Genomic DNA, 17,397 nt, shown 5'->3' with positions numbered 1-17,397 from the left:
TACCTTATAATAGTGTACATTCTCTCAATGCATGCTGGACACTGTCAGTACACAAACGCACTGATGGAACAGTGTACTTTTACTGTCTCAGTGCTGTAAAACAGCAGCTACACACACACACACACTGTTCTCAGGGGCGCTGTAGCGTTTGATGGAATCTGAATGTTTGTGTGTCTTGTGTGTAATTGAACACACTCTCTGACCCATCAACCCCCCCGATCCTGCCTGTTACCAGGCAACCATCACCTGGGAAACACCGCATTTAATGATCTATACGGGCAACCATGAAACAGCCTCGTCATTGCAATGTCATGATGGTCGCCATGGAAACACTGCACGAGTGTGTGTGTGTGTGTGGGTGGGACAAAGGCAGGTAGGAACAAGATGTGCATTTGTGATGTGTGCGTGTGTGTGTGTGTGTGTGTGTGCGTTTGAGTACCTACACACAACTACACAAACACACTTTTAATGAGGCTTGAAAGTGTTTCTATAGTGTTCATTTACATGTGGCCTTCAGCAGCGAACAGAAGAGAGAAAACCTGTTCTCTGGAGCGAAAACAAGAGAAAACCATTAACCAGCTCAAGTCGTGACTGAGCTAAACATTTTACTGACAGCCTTGAAGTAAAATAATTACAAATAATTTTTCAAAAAATAATATAGAAATATATATATATTTTTATATTTGAGTGAAAATTGACTAATTAAAAATATAAAAATAATACATTATAATACAAAAATAAATATTAAAATATATTTTAAGTAAATATTGTGTAAAGTACCAGCAAAAATATTTAAAAATGTAAAATATTATATAAAAATAAACACATAAATATATATAATTTTGTGTAAAATATTTAAGATAAAATATTACAATAATATATAATTGATATATATAACAGTCTTAATCAATTTTGAAAATATTAAAATAATACATAAATATTAAATATAATTTTTACTTACAGACTTGCATAAAAAATGTACAATATTAGGTCACACTTTATTTCAAGGTCCAATTCTCGCTATTAACAAACCATTAACTTTGACTTTTGCCTCAATAAACTAGTAAGGTAGTTGTTAAGAGTAGGATTAGGGATGTGGAATATGGTCATGCAGAATATGTGCTTTATTAGTACTAAGAAACAGCCAATATGTTATTAATAGGCATACTAATAAGCAACTAGTTAATAGTGAGAATCGGTCCCTAAAGTGTTACTAAATACTCAATAAATTTATAAATATAAATATTTTGCAATATGTGTTCATTTTACACATCTTTACTTATATTAAACTATCAGCATTAGTCATTGCATATGTTGCTTTCTAGAAAGCATAATCCACTTTTGAAAGCTCACATCAGATGATCGCTATTAAAAACAACAGCAGCAGATGTCTGGCACGGTTCTCAAATCAGGTCTATAACACTTCCACACAGACTCCACAGAAAACCGGGCTGTTATACGCTAAATCTTTCCTTGTCACACAATTTCTGAAAGCTGTCACTGCAGAAGCACACACCAAATCTGCAAAACCAGACACGAATTCTCAGCCTTTGACTCGGTTTTCAATTTCATGAAACACACAATTCTCTATGCAACACAAAATCTAACAGGAATTAATATTATGTCAAAGGTGTTTGCAAATGTTTGCTTTTGAGATATTTTGAATGCAGTGCTTCATTTTGCAAGAAATGCGAGGCGTTTGGCATTTTGTGTGTGCAGTTCTTGGATTTGTGTGTAAAGTTTTGGAAACGTGTGTAAGCAGTTGTAAATCTAATGTTAGGTTGCCAGAGCGTTGGTCTTGCGTTGTGACCTTCATGAAGAGCTTGACGTTCTCCTCCTCTCGCAGGAAGTCCTTGTAGAGCGTGCTCCACTGAGACACCAGGTGCAGTACTTTCCTCTTCCTGTAGAGAGCCTCCTTCCCCTCCTCCTTCCCTCGGCAGTGCTTCGTACAGTAGGTGAGATCCGGTTAAAGACCAACAACCAGATGAACAGACACAGAAGAGCCTCTCTATACACCACAGATCACAGATAATGACAATATATTCAACCCACGACACAAAGACACAAATGTCGTCATGCATTAAAAATATTACAAATATTTAGTGAATACAAAAATATAAACAAAATATATAATTTTTAAGTTATGGTATAAATCGTAAAGCCTGACAACCCTATAATAATAGCAATAACAGGTGTTAATAAAAATATTTATTAAATAAAAGCCATTTATTATATCTAATATAATATTTATTATGTTTTGTTATTTATTTGTTAATATATTAAAATTATTCACTTTCTAGGTCACTAATGATATATTTTCCTTTTTTTCCAACCACATTTGAACAAATTATTAATATATTATTTGCACAATGTATTAATTTATTTTAAATGTAACTTAATATTTTATTATATTTGTTTAAATATGATTCTGCAGGGACTGTGATTATATGTTGAATATTTGTTTTTTTTTCAGCTTCAACTCTCTCTCTATATATAGAAAGAAAGATTTAATTTTTTATATATATATAATTAATAATATAAATAATATATAATGATATAATTTACTACACATAAAAACATTTACTATATATAATATAATATGTATTATATTTGTTAAATTATGTTGAATATTTGTTTATTTTTCAGCTTCAATTCTCTCTCTCAATATATATATAGAAAGAAAGAAAGATTTAATGTTTTTTATATATTTTTAATACAAAATAATATATAGTGATATAATATACTACAAATAAAACATTTACTATATATAATATAATAGCTATATTTGTTAAATAATGTTTTCAGTTAATAATTAATAATATATATATATATATAATATATCAATTACAAATAAAAAACATCTAAATCTAATTTAATATTTATTATATTTGCTTACAATTCTGCACTTTCTAAGGTCACAAATGAAAAACATTTTAGTTGTGTATTGTAAACCACACATTACCATTATTTATATACACAACAGATTGTAATTGAAAAACCCCTTTGTGCTGTTATCAATGTACATTTTGACAGCCTTTAGCTGTGACTATATGCGACCCTGGACCACAAAAGGGCCATTTTTAAAAAATCTGAAATAAATATGCTTTCCATTGATGTATGGTTTGTTAGGATAGGACAATATTTGGCAGAGATACAACTATTAGAAAATCTGGAATCTGAGGGTGCAAAAAAATCAAAATATTGAGAAAATCGCCTTTAAAGTTGTCCAAATGAAGTTCTTAGCAATGCATATTACTAATCAAAAATTAAGTTTTGATATATTTACAGTAAGACATTTCCATCTTCATGGAACATGATCTTTACTTAATAGCCTAATGATTTTTGTCATAAAAGAAAACTCTATAATTTTGACCCATACAGTGTATTGTTGGCTATTGCTACAAATATACCTGTGCTACTCATGACTGCTTTTGTGCTCCAGGGTCACATTTTATAACACAGCACGGCCATATTGCTTGATTATAAACACACACAACACATGCACATTGGTGGTGTGAAAGGCTCTGGAGGTCTGATCTGAAGGATATTGTCCCAGCAGGGCCTGGCAGAGCTCACTGGTGGACATGAACACCAGATACGTCAACAGGAAGTCATCCAGAAGCATTTCTGCAAGAAAACATCAGCAGATATGAACACACACAAACACAGTTCATCAGACACACAGCTCTCCTGCAAGGCATGTTTAATGAGAGCTTTAATGAACACAATATTCATTAGCACTCATTAGTGCTGTTTGATCAGGCAAGCGACACTATTACTACTGCTCATACTCGGCTTACTGAGTTAAACAAGAACTCAACTCAACGAAAAGAGTCCAGATGCTTCACCAAACTGCCTGCTAGACAATGAATCTGAACTTCCAACAAAGACCAAAACATCTGCTCGAACCCAAAACAGTCTCCTAACGGATATGAATATGCAAATCAGCCCCTAAATGTTATTAGAAAAACATTTTCTGCTTCATCAGCTGGCTTTAAATAATCTCACTTAAAACCATCAAAACATTCTAGAAATTAAAAAATATTTAGCATTTATTATAAATATTATATACATATAAAAATGTTTAGAGAGAGAGAAAGTACTAGTCTTTTAGACAGCCTTGAACAAAAAATATTTTAAAATATTATATATATACATATGTGTGTAAACGTTTTGATTTTTTTATTTATTTATTTGTATTTGTAAATATAGACATAATAAAGTTATTATATTAAATATAGGCCTGGTTTCACAAACGGTGCTTAGCTTAAGCCAGGACTAGGCCTTAGTTCAATTAAGATATTTAAACAACTTTTACAAAAATGCCTAAGAAGAAAACATTACAGGTGTGCATCTTGACACAGAACAATGACACTGACATGTTTTAAGATATGTTAGAGCAAGATATTTCCAGTTGGGACAGCTCAAACATGCATTTTAGTCTGGGACTAGCTTAAGCCTTGTCTATGAAACCGGGGGATAAAGTTATATTTTTCAATATATATTACTCTATAGTTAAATATACACACCCACACAAACACACACACACACACACACATATATATATATAAATATAAATATATGTGTACAGTGTTGGGAAGGTTACTTTGGAAGGTTACAGATTACAAGTTACCCTACTTAAAATGTAATACGTAGTGTAACTTTTCAATTACTTTATTAAAGTAATGTAACTGATTACTTTTTGATTAATTTTCTAAATTCCTAATGTTATCAACTGTAAATCAGATTACTGTCAGACAGAGCCGATCCTCCCTATACGCACAATACAATACGCAAGCTGCTAGGGCCCCGAAACACCAGGGGCCCCCCTTACTCTCAAAGAGGATTTCATTTTAGTTTTGTTTTTGAATTTGGCCAGCAGTTATGAAAACATGAATGATCATTTATTTTAATGAGTTGCGCTGTCACCCTTTCTACGTAAAAATCTGTCAAATCATGTAACGTGAATGTCTAAAGTCTCTTGCTCGAGACTAAAAAACGAGTTGAAAGCGAGCCGTGGAGGAGACACTGTTTCTCAAGCGCTTTCCGCGAGCGTGATTCAAGACGGAGTGAACACGGATAAAAGCGTTTCATTCATACGTACATAACCACTCGTAACCGCGCACATCCACCAAACCCCCCCATAGGGCCCACAGAAGTCTAGGACTAATCCTTCATCACTTGAATTAAGATTATAATATTTTATTTTTAAAGGAGACATAGGATACCAAATATCTTCATTTGCATATAAATGTGTCTTGGCAGTGTGTGGACACAACCACTCTACAATGATACAAATTTGAAAATTATAAAATCCATTTTTTAATCCCCCAAAGCCTAAACAGTCTCAATTATCAAGCCATTTTGATTTTGAGTGAATAACCAGCGCTCTCTGCCACCTTCAATACCACGACTGAGGTGAGACCCTTGAGCAGCAACCGAACCCCCAACTGCTCCCCAGGTGCCGCAGCAATATGGCTGCCCACTGAATGAGGGACAATTCAAGGCAGGTTTTGTTAAAAAGTTAAAACTCAAGGATGGAGCAGTAACCATTGTTCATGATCCAGCTGCACCTTCAGAAGTAAGTCTCACACTTTATATTTTTTATGATTATTTGCGAATCGCCTTTGCTCTTCCACAGAAGAGCGGTGCGGGGTGAGCAGAGCTCATTAGCATGTAAAGAGATATGCAGCGAAACAAGTTCGAGTGAACAGAGCTGTTTTTGACGGTAAAAAGGGTGTTGTTTTTCACGACCACTGAGACCATTTCCAGAAGACCCTAAAGAATCATAACTTGTGGAAAATGGGCATCCGATGTCCCCTTTGAAGCACAGCCACCACAAAATCAGACTTACTTTAAAATCATTCTGAGGTTAAATACAGATTTAAAATCATAAGATATAGTTTAAAAGCTATGATACTGTTTTTGAAATCAAATCTTTGCATAGCTATGACAGGAAACACTGGAATCTAACTTTGCCTTAGAAAAAAAACTGTTAATTAAATAAATAAAGCATATACATAAACCCATATAGGAAATATGAGAGTTATCGGATAAGCATGTTACAGTATAAACTTCTGAAACATTGGTGTTTCATATTTTAGAGCAGTCACAGCAGAAATAAATTAAATCTGTATGTGGGAGTATGTGTGAAAAAAATCAGACGTAACCCCCTTTATAATCTTTAACATTTTCATAAGTAACTGTAATTTAATTACTCATTTTTTCTTAGTAGCTGTAACTAATTACAATTACTTTTATTTTGTAATTAAATTACGCAATTCCATTACATGTAACTAGTTACTCCCCAACACTGTGTGTATATATATATATATATATATATATATATATACATACACACACATACATACATTCATATTTACAGACATACATACATATATATATATATATATATATATATGAGTAAATATTAATATTGAATAATAAATAGTAAATATATGATATGCATTATACATAGGTCTAAGCCTTTATATATTATTTAGGTCTTTGAGTAGAATTTCTACTACTATTATACAATACTTTCTCAAAATAAAGTTTTACAATATATATAAATATTATATAATAATATTTTATAAATGTACACATATTTTAAATATTTATAGACTCAGTCATTTTTGGTTTATACACACACACACACATATACAAAACTTTTGAGTAAACAATATAAATACTGAGTAATAAATAGTAAAATACTAGTAATTTGACAAAGTCCTGAATAAAAAAAATCCAGTAACACTTTATTTTAGGGTCTCTTAACTAGTTGCTTATTAGCATGCATATTAATAGAATAATAGCCATTTATTAGCAGTAATTAAACACATATTAATGCTTTATTCTACATCCCTAATCCTACCCAACACCTAAACTTAACAACTACCTTACTAACTATTAATAAGCAGAAAATGTGGAAATTACTGAGGGAAAAGTCATAGTTAATAGTTCATATATGAGATATATAATACATATAATTCATATAATAGTTAGAATGTTCCCTATTCTAAAGTGTTACCAAAAATCCTTTAAAATATTAAAACCTTATATAAATCTTAAATCTAAAAAAACTGAGTAAATATTGTGTAATACTGGTAGAAATTTTAATGAGAGTCTTGAATAAAAAGAAATATTGAAACTATGAGACATTCAGTGCAGTATTCCTGCTCTCTACCCACAACCCCCTTCTTCCTCTCTGTTTGTCTTCTCTGCGTCTGCTGATAAATAATCATTTCCATTTTTATCAGCGGTGCCTGTGCGAACAGAACGCCGGCCCACAATGCAGCGCTGCACCTTCACCTGCTGCTGAGAGACACAATCAGACACCAGTCAGAGGAAGCTGTGTGTGTGTGTGTGTGTGTGTGTGTCTTTCACAGAGGTCAGCGGTTAAAAGCAGTGTCTTCATTACCTGAGGTTTGTCTTCTGATGCTTCTAGCACAGCTCACCAAACATTTACTATCTTGAATACAATTTTATACTAAAAATAGATGTATCTGTGAAATGTGAATGTAGTGAAAAGTGATTAATATATATATATATATGAATTATATACATATTTTAATTTAAGTAAATAAATTAAACCCACTTACCATAGAAAAACTCTCATTTTGAATAAACATATTTAAAAATACTAAAATGTACTTTTAATATGGTGTAAACCTGGTAGAATTTTTACTGACAGTCCTAAATATTTCTTAAAATATAAAAATATTGCAGTTATTTCAAAATCTAAATAACAAATACTTTACAAATACTTTTTTAACTAATGTAAGTTCTGATATATCTTAAAATAAATTCAACACAGTAAAAATAAAAAGTTCAAAATGTTATAAATACAAAAATATAAATCAAAGAGTTTTATATTTTGAGTAAATATACAAAATCCTAAAAAAAATATGCAATCTGACTTAAAATCAAATTTTTAAGTGGTTTGCAAAACAATAAAAAGGCATTTGATTTACTGTAGATTATCTGTTTTGTAGCTATTTGTAATAGCACTAAAGGTTTATTTGAACTTTTTTAAGCTTCTATAGTCAGTCTGCAGCACCCACGGAAGCAAAAGCCAGTCTCATTCAAAGTCCTAATGATTTAATTCACACCTCTTTCTTTTAAAAATACCTTGGGCTTCTCTGAACGGCCGGGTTCCCGCTGAGAAACAGCATCACGAGACGATTTCTCACGCACAATAGAGAATCTCTGAACAATTATCACCGAACACCGACGCACGTCTGAACACTAACACTGGCTTACAGTTATTCAGACGTTTTACATCAATACTGCGCCGCTCATGCATTCAGCGTTTAAACACAATAGTGTAATATCAGTGCACCGTGGGAGTGTCTAATGAGAAACGACCTCAAAAACACATACATCTGAGGAAACGGTGAGACTGCTGGCCTTTAACAAAACGCTATAAGTCTTTCTCTCCATTTGCTGGCGTGGCACGGTTTAATGCTAAACACAGCTGCCAACACACCGGTAATTACCCAGGATGCACTGCACTGCAGGGCTAATTTATGGCCTATGGGTGTGTTATACAAAACACAAGGGTCATTGAATTACACTCATACACATGCACAAACACGCACGCACAGAACAACTCATTATCTGCTTGCTTTTCTCTGTTTTTGTGTGTCTCCCTCCTTATCTCATATCATCACACAGTGTTTTCTCTTCATTTGGGCTCTTTAATTCAATGCAAACACTAAAAACTCATTGCATGTTGAATTAGATATTGCATTGACTAAATCACCTCATCTGAGCATCAGGATCTAAACACACACATGCTATCAGCATGCACACATTGTGGAAACACACTCATGAATATTTATGCTTCTGCAAGAGTAAAAAACAAGCTGTAACTAATAGGTTTTGCATGCACAACTTCAAAAACATCCTCAGAAGTCATCTTGTGCGACTTCAGAGAGTAAAGACACCCGGAGGCACAAACTCCACGCAACAGAAAGCAGAAGAAACACTGCTGGTGGCAAAACACAAAGCATTCCTGCCGTATTTGTGGATGGAGTGGTTCAGACACGCCACGTGCTCAAATAACTGACAGCTGGAATGTGTGTATTCACCTGATCACTGAGATCACAGAAAACCATCCGAGTTATGCTTCTAGATTAGTTCTGACGCTACTGTATTCAGCTTTAAATGTTATTCAGCCAAACTAGTTTAGGCTTGTAAGAGAAAACCATAACTATGCCACAAGAAGTGATTGCTACAGATATTTATCTATATACGGTAGATCTAATAGCTTAATGGGGGGATAAATTTTTTTTTTATATATATATATATATATGAAATATATAAAGTATGATTATTTGGAAGTCCAGGTTTCTCAAACAAAATAAGTTTCAAACAGTTAGCTTTTATTATATTGTTTTATAGCATATATGAATGTATAATTATATTAACTTAATAATTATCAATAATAATAGAAATAATTACTTTATATTTTAATGTATATATTTAATATAAAAAATATAAATTAAATATATACATAAAATATAAAGTAATTACTTCTTATTATAATAGGACCACAACGGATGATTGTTTTGTACTTAATATAATTTAGTATGTATAATATATATGTGTGTGTATACACTAAATGAGTATATATATATATATATATATATATATATATATACACACACATACACACACATACATACATATCATATTTGTATTACATACTTGTATAGTATATATACATACTATGTAATAAATTACTATTTAATATATAAAATGAATTAATAATATATGTATTAGAAAAGTATTATTTTATTGCATTATTTTTACTTAGCATAATTTTGTGTGTATATATAAATCAGTAAGTTTATTATTAAAATTGCATTAAATAGACAGAAATATACATTAAATGTACATTTATTGTAACTGTAATAATTATAATTATTTGTTGTATGTACATATATTATGTTAACATAGAAAAAGAAAGATAATAGTTCTTACATGATATATTTGATTAATAATTATGAATTATTAAAAATAATAATAATACATTTAATATGTAATATAATTTAATTATAAATATTAGCAGCAGTAATAGTATATCTTGCCTTATTATACATTGTTTATAATATCATAGACTATCCATATCAAACTAATCCAATTCTGACAAATTAAAATACATTATCATCTGCTAGTTTCACAGTGAAGTGCTTGGAGGTAAAATGTGACAAAGAACCACAAAACCAGTCATAAGGGTCAATTTTTCTAAATAGAGATTTGTACATCTTCTGAACGCTGAATAAATAAGCTTTCCATTAATGTATGGTTTGTTAGGATCGGACAATATTTTTCCAAGATACAACTATTAGAAAATCTGGAATCTGAGGGTGCAAAAACATCTTGAGAAAATCTCCTTTAAAGTTGTTCAAATGAAGTTCTTAGCAATGCATATTACTAATCCAAAATGAAGTTTTGATATATTTACAGTAGGAAATTTACAAAATATCTTCATGGAACATGATCTTTACTTAATAACCTAATGATTTTTGGCATGAAAGAAAAACCGGTAATTTTGACCCATACAGTGTATTGCTGGTTATTGCTACAAATATACCCCAGCGACTTCAGACTGGTTTTGTGCTCCAGGGTCACATATGTGTTTCAAACACACAAATGCGGATCAGATTTTCAGCCAATGCTATGGCTGGAGTCACTCACCTGCCTCTTTGCTCTCCGTCGCGCCCTGCTGCTCGTCCAGACGTAGGTCGCTCAGCAGGTGCTCCAGGATCTTATGGGGCGTCCCGGACACAACCACGTACCTGCGGGACAGAGAAGAGGAAGACTCGGATGGGTAATCATCCTCAGAGGAGGAACACGTTGAGCAGGAGCCGCTGTTAATGACATAACCATCCTCATCATCATCGTCAATGTAACGAAAATGAGGAATGTCAAACGTGGGCATTTCATCCTCATCCTCCAGACTGTTGCTGTACTCCCCGTCTTCATCATCATAGTCATCCTCCTCTGCCTGCACCAGCGTGACGGGTCTGAGTTTGAGGAAAGTCTGCCGGTCCATCCCAGGCAGCTGCGTGCTGCGTCATGCCCAGTGCGGGGGTCCGTTCCCCCCGAGCTTCTGGGCAAACTCACACCAACCTGACAAACACGACCAATGCAGCAAAATGCACAGATTTGCACACAAACACCAACTAAGAAATCATTTACATGCACACACAAGTTTTAAGCTGTCAGCAGCTCCTGTTCAAGCTGTAATGAGGAAGAAAACATCAGGAATGTGTTCGAGAGAGAGAGAGAGAGAGAGAGAGAGAGAAGACAGGCTCCACCCACAGCCCTAACATTCCTTAAGCAACTGACAAAAATCTAAAGTATAATTTAGATTTTTTTTTTAAATAATTAAATAAATCAATAAATAAAAAAATAAATTTGACCTCCAAACCAAACTCAAACCAAAAGGTCATTGCAACCTGAGTCCGAAAGTTTCGTAAGTTGGAAAATAAATACCTCACATAATGTCAGTCACATTAAAGGTCCTTGCACAAATTTCAGTCAGAAAAAGTTTTTTCACTTTTTTTGTATTCGTCATCCTTTCCTATCAAAATGCTTGGTACAGAAGCGAAAACGCAGAAAATCGAACCTGATCCGAATTTTTTATGACGGACGAACGTTTCGGAGGCAGTGTGTAAACGTGATTGACACAACATGAGGTCGTAATTATTTTTTAACGTGCGAAAATTTCTGACGAAAATTTGGTACTCAGTGTGCAATGACCTTTACACACTGTCTCCGAAACTTTCGTCCATCATAAAAAAAAAAAAAATTCCAATCGGATTCGATTTTCTGCGTTTTTCGCATCCGTAGCAAGCATTTTGAGAGGTGTTTTAACAATTCAGAGCAAGCGAAAGCCAAAATCCAGAATAGCAATTGTCAAGTTCATCTACTTCATCTCGCAGCACAAAGCTGTATATAGATCCTTGCACACTGATTTCACAGAAATGGTCTTCTTTTTAATATGTGGCTCTAGTATCGCTAGCAAAGCATCAAACTGAGCCACTGACATCCTGAAGTTGTAACGTATCTGTTTCTGTTTAGTTTCCTTTCTGCCCATATTTGGTTCTTCCTGTTTTAGTTCATGACCCAGTTCTGTTAATTAGTTATATGCATCACCTGTGTTTGATTAATCATCTAGTTTGCTCCTTTGTTTCCTGTTTCTTTATAAGTCCTCAGTTCTGCCTTTATGTTTGTCGGATATTAAGTTGTAAATGGTCTTACGTGTGTTGATGCTATTAAATATACCTTTTTGTTATCCTTTTGTGTGGGCGCCGATTACTACAACCACCGACCGTGACAGAATATCCGACCACAAACGAAGACGAGATTAACGCTCGGAATGTTGGAGCTGGTTCCCGTAGTTTGCGGGGGTTCACGCCGCCGTTCGCGGCTCGCCCCTGCTCGTGCTGCGTGGGATGTCGGGCTGCCTATCGCGGCTTACCGAGGCCATCCGTTTTGGGGAGAACGGGTTGCCATTCGCCGCTCGCCCCTACCCACCGCCCGAGAGAGGTTCGCTCCGCCTGAGACGGCGAGGAATGTTCCGCCCGCGGCGAGGAGGATTCCGCCGCAAGGGGCGATGAACGTTGCGCCGTCCGCGGCGAAGAGGATCCCGCCGTACACGGCGATGAATGTTCCGCCCGCGGCGAGGAGGAAGCCGCCGAAAAGGGCGATGAACGTTGCGCCAGCTGCGGTGAAGAGGGTTCCGCCGCCTACGCCTCAGGTAAAGGACAGGGGGCTATTGGATGAGGCTCTTCCCCCGGAATTCTCGGCTCCCATGCTCACGCCAGAAACTACTCCTCACCAATACCATCCAGTGCCTGCTCCTCGCCAGTGCCATCCTGTGCCTGCTCCTCGTTTGTGTCCGCCTATCCCCGCACCTCGCAAGAGGGTCCCGTCCAGCCCACCTGAGTTCCCGCTGGTCCCGTCCAGCCGTCCTGAGTTCCCGCTGGTCCCGTCCAGCCGTCCTGAGTTCCCGCTGGTCCCGTCCAGCCGTCCTGAGTTCCCGCTGGTCCCGTCCAGCCGTCCTGAGTTCCCGCTGGTCCCGTCCAGCCGTCCTGAGTTCCCGCTGGTCCCGTCCAGCCCACCTGAGTTCCCGCTGGTCCCGTCCAGCCCACCTGAGTTCCCGCTGGTCCCGTCCAGCCCACCTGAGTTCCCGCTGGTCCCGTCCAGCCCACCTGAGTTCCCGCTGGTCCCGTCCAGCCCCGCGCCTCCCGTGCGCCCTCTAATGTCTGCGCTACAAGAGCGCCCCTTTGAATCCGCGCTGCAAGAGCGTCCTCAAGAGTCCGCGCTGCAAGAGCGCCCTCCTGCGTCTCCGCTGGTCCCGTCCAGCGCTCCTTCGTCTCTGCTGGTTCTATCCAGCTTCGCGCCTCCCGTGCGCCCTCAAGTGTCTGCGCTGCAAGAGCGCCCTCAAGTGTCTGCGCTGCAAGAGCGCCCTCAGGAGTCTGCGCTGCAAGAGCGCCCTCCTGCATCTACGCTGGTTCCGTCCAGCTCCGCGCCTCCCGAGCGCCCCCAAGTGCCCGCTCCTCCAGAGCGCCCTCAAGTGCCCGCTCCTCCAGAGCGCCCTCAAGTGCCCGCTCCTCCAGAGCGCCCTCAAGTGCCCGCTCCTCCAGAGCGCCCTCAAGTGCCCGCTCCTCCAGAGCGCCCTCTAGTGCCCGCTCCTCCAGAGCGCCCTCTAGTGCCCGCTCCTCCAGAGCGCCCTCTAGTGCCCGCTCCTCCAGAGCGCCCTCAAGTGCCCGCTCCTCCAGAGCGCCCTCAGGTTACCGCTCCTCCCGAGCGCCCCCAAGAGCCCTCTCCTCCAATGTGGCCCCCAGAGGGGAACTTTCCCAAAGAAATTTTGGGGGGGTGCCATATAGTCCCAGTCTGTGTGGCCAGGCCAAAGGCCAAGGCCACAATGGACTCTGATCCACCATGGACTCCTGAGCCTCCAGATCCGCCATGGCCTCCCGAATCTCCAGTCCTGCCATGGCCTCCCAAGGCTCCAGATCCGCCATGGCCTCCCGAATATCCAGTCCTGCCATGGCCTCCCAAGGCTCCAGATCCGCCATGGCCTCCCGAATCTCCAGTCCTGCCATGGCCTCCCAAGGCTCCAGATCCGCCATGGCCTCCCGAATCTCCAGTCCTGCCATGGCCTCCCAAGGCTCCAGATCCGCCATGGCCTCCCGAATCTCCAGTCCTGCCATGGTCTCCCAAGGCTCCTGATCCGTCCTGGAGGCTCCCCTGTCCTATCCTGGTCCTGCTCCAGCCTCCAGGACGCCCGCCCCCCCTCCCCGATGTTACTGTTACGGTGCGGGACGCACCTTCCGGGAGGGGGAGATACTGTAACGTATCTGTTTCTGTTTAGTTTCCTTTCTGCCCATATTTGGTTCTTCCTGTTTTAGTTCATGACCCAGTTCTGTTAATTAGTTATATGCATCACCTGTGTTTGATTAATCATCTAGTTTGCTCCTTTGTTTCCTGTTTCTTTATAAGTCCTCAGTTCTGCCTTTATGTTTGTCGGATATTAAGTTGTAAATGGTCTTACGTGTGTTGATGCTATTAAATATACCTTTTTGTTATCCTTTTGTGTGGGCGCCGATTACTACAACCACCGACCGTGACAGAAGTAAACTTTGAATCGCCCAGGATAACCCCGCTGGGAACTCTCCTTCCTCTCTATATCTAGTCTTTTTCTCTTTTTAAGAAGAGAGAGGATGACAAAATCATTCTCACTGCTTGAAAACTCCATTTAGTACTGTTTTGCTAATTTTTTCGCAACTGATTAATTAATACGCATTGGACTCAGTGTGCAAGGTTTCTGTGCGTGACGACTTTTTAGGATAACGAATACGAAAAACGCATTAGAAAAGTTTGGACTCAGTGTGAAATCACCCTAAATAAAATAGAAATACAGTCTGCTGTTATGTTTTATTTTGTTGTATTTATATTAGTGCTGTCAAACGATTAATTGCGATTAATTGTATCCAAAATAAAAGTTTTTATTTACATAATATATGTGTGTGTACTGTGTATATTTATTATGTACATAAATACAAACACATGCATGTATATATTTAAGAAAAATATGCAATGTTTATATATTAAATATATTTATATATAATATAAAATATAAATATATATACATGCAAATACTTGTAAAATATTTACTGTATGTGTGTGTATTTATATAAACATAATAATGATAAACACAGTACATATAGTATGTAAACAAAAACTTTATTTTGGAAGCGATTAAGCGTGATTGATCGTTTGACAGCACTAATTTATATATTTATTTACTCTCCTTTATTGTCACCTGTATTACTTTGGTGGTGTAATTATATTCTGTATTTTGCACATCTAAAATGCTTTGGCAATACTGTAACACACATGTCATGCCAATAAAGCAACGTGGATGAGGGGTGGAGCTTATAAGGATATGTAAATAAATGGGAGGGATATATAAGGGGCGTGGCCTCACCTCTTATCGCCGTCCTCGTCTTTGACTCCAGCCGTTTGCGGAGACGCTGGATCTGACGGGACTCTCTGGAGAACCAGCACATCTTGACCCCTCTCCTTCAGACAGACGCGCACAACGCCCTCGCCCTGCGCCTGAGAGAACCACACACAACCCAATCACTCACTGATTCACAGCAAAACACAATGCCTATCTCACTCAAACAGACACTGACTGAAGAAATTCGTTCAAACAAATGAACATGCTCTCATTTAGACTGACTATGTGAACTGAATCAACGAGTCATTCATGAATAATTCATAATGAACATGTTAAGAAAAACTAGAATGAATACTGAGATCTTCAGTGAACACTATTAAAACACATTAAAACACAATGGTTTTCTTCCTTAAACAGATACTGAAGAAATAGTTCATTCAAAAAATGAGCATTCTGTCATCATTTAAACTGAATCACTAGATTCAATATCTGACTCAAAAGAATGAATCATTCATGATTCACTCATAATTACGTCTCATGAACATGCCAAGAAAAACTAGGGCAAATATTAAGATCTTTAGTGTATAGTGACTTAAAATTGAACATTGCCATCATTTACGTGAACAGAATCAACCCAAAAGAATGAATAATTTATGAATAATGCATAACTACTCTTAAAAAGCTAAGCTTAAATTTCAACTTGTTTGTTGCTGGAAGATTTGGAATAAAGCACACATTTATATGAACTACTTTCTTGGTGCTTTTATTATACTTTTTTTTGTCATTTCTGGACTTTCATTTACTGACTGACACAAACATGAAAATAAAACAAAAATAATGACACAATTACACATCAAAACAGTTGTCTTAAATAGAAAGTGGAGAAATAGTTCACTCATAAATGGAGCAATCTGTCATCGTGTAGTCTGGCTATGTGAACTGAATCAACTGAATCAACTCAAATCAATGAATCAATCATGAATAATTCATAGCTACTCATGAACATGCTAAGAAAAACAAGGGTGAATTTCAAGATCTTCAAGAGACTTTAATTTCAGCCTATATGTTGCATTAAATCTTGGGAAAAAATATGCTTCTATGATACATTTTTGTCATTTCTGGACATTGGCATCAAAGCACCTGAGAAACGGAGAACCAAATCAATTACCGATTGACACCAAAAATGAAAAAAATGACAATTACACACAATATTTATCTTACTTAAACACTGAAGAAATGTCAGTTCATTAATAAAAACGAACATTCAGTCACCTTTTATACAGGCTATGTGAACTGAATCAACCGATTCAATACTCAACTCAAAAGATTGAAACGTTCATGAGTAATTCATAAAGTAATGGTCCATTCATTTAGAACAGCATACAAAAAAGACAATAAAATATTGATTGGAATATGGCAAATGTTGATTCTTTCATTAAAAAGCAAAATGATTCAGTTACAAACTACACAAATACAACTTCTATTGGAAAAAACAGGGTGCAATCAAAACCAATCAGGTTTGCAAATATATCACAGCGTGTATTTCTGCTGCCAAACCCGACAAGTTTCCACATGCATTTCTGTCACACTCAAACTCTCACTTTCAGTTTTAATTAAGCAGCACATCATTAGGGAGAAACGAAAGTCATTACACTCAGAATCACAATCCTGCCCGCAAAAATATACTCTTTAAAATCAAACTCCACCAAACACACAGAAGCGCTTCATCAATCTTACAAATAACTAATGAACTTCAAAACAGTTCTTGCTAAGTGATCTTTGCATTAACAAATGAATGAAAGGCTAACTCAATCAGCTCTGAACAGCGCTTCAGCCACACACCTGACGTGTTTGTGTGTGTTTCAGACGAGTCTAGACAGCAGCGTTTGAGGAAGATAAAAGGCAGGAAAAGG

General features: G+C 37.0%; 1 protein-coding gene across 1 annotated transcript in view; it reads right to left on the bottom strand.

The window, feature by feature from the left end:
• rapgef5a (Rap guanine nucleotide exchange factor (GEF) 5a) overlaps positions 1–17,397 on the bottom strand; it is a gene marked incomplete at both ends in the record, with an annotated part of 65,356 nt that overhangs the window by 12,184 nt on the left and 35,775 nt on the right. The window contains 4 exons of the mRNA XM_079442279.1: positions 1,811–1,955; positions 3,549–3,627; positions 10,705–10,805; positions 15,509–15,639. Of these exons, the coding sequence (XP_079298405.1) occupies positions 1,811–1,955; positions 3,549–3,627; positions 10,705–10,805; positions 15,509–15,639 (456 nt within the window). The remainder of the gene's footprint in view (positions 1–1,810; positions 1,956–3,548; positions 3,628–10,704; positions 10,806–15,508; positions 15,640–17,397) is intronic.

The sequence above is a fragment of the Barbus barbus genome, assembly GCF_936440315.1.
Source record: "Barbus barbus genome assembly, chromosome: 19".
NCBI classification, from domain to species: domain Eukaryota; kingdom Metazoa; phylum Chordata; class Actinopteri; order Cypriniformes; family Cyprinidae; genus Barbus; species Barbus barbus.
The sequence above is the reverse complement of the archived record's forward strand: the minus strand, read 5'-3'. Positions and strand labels throughout refer to the sequence as shown.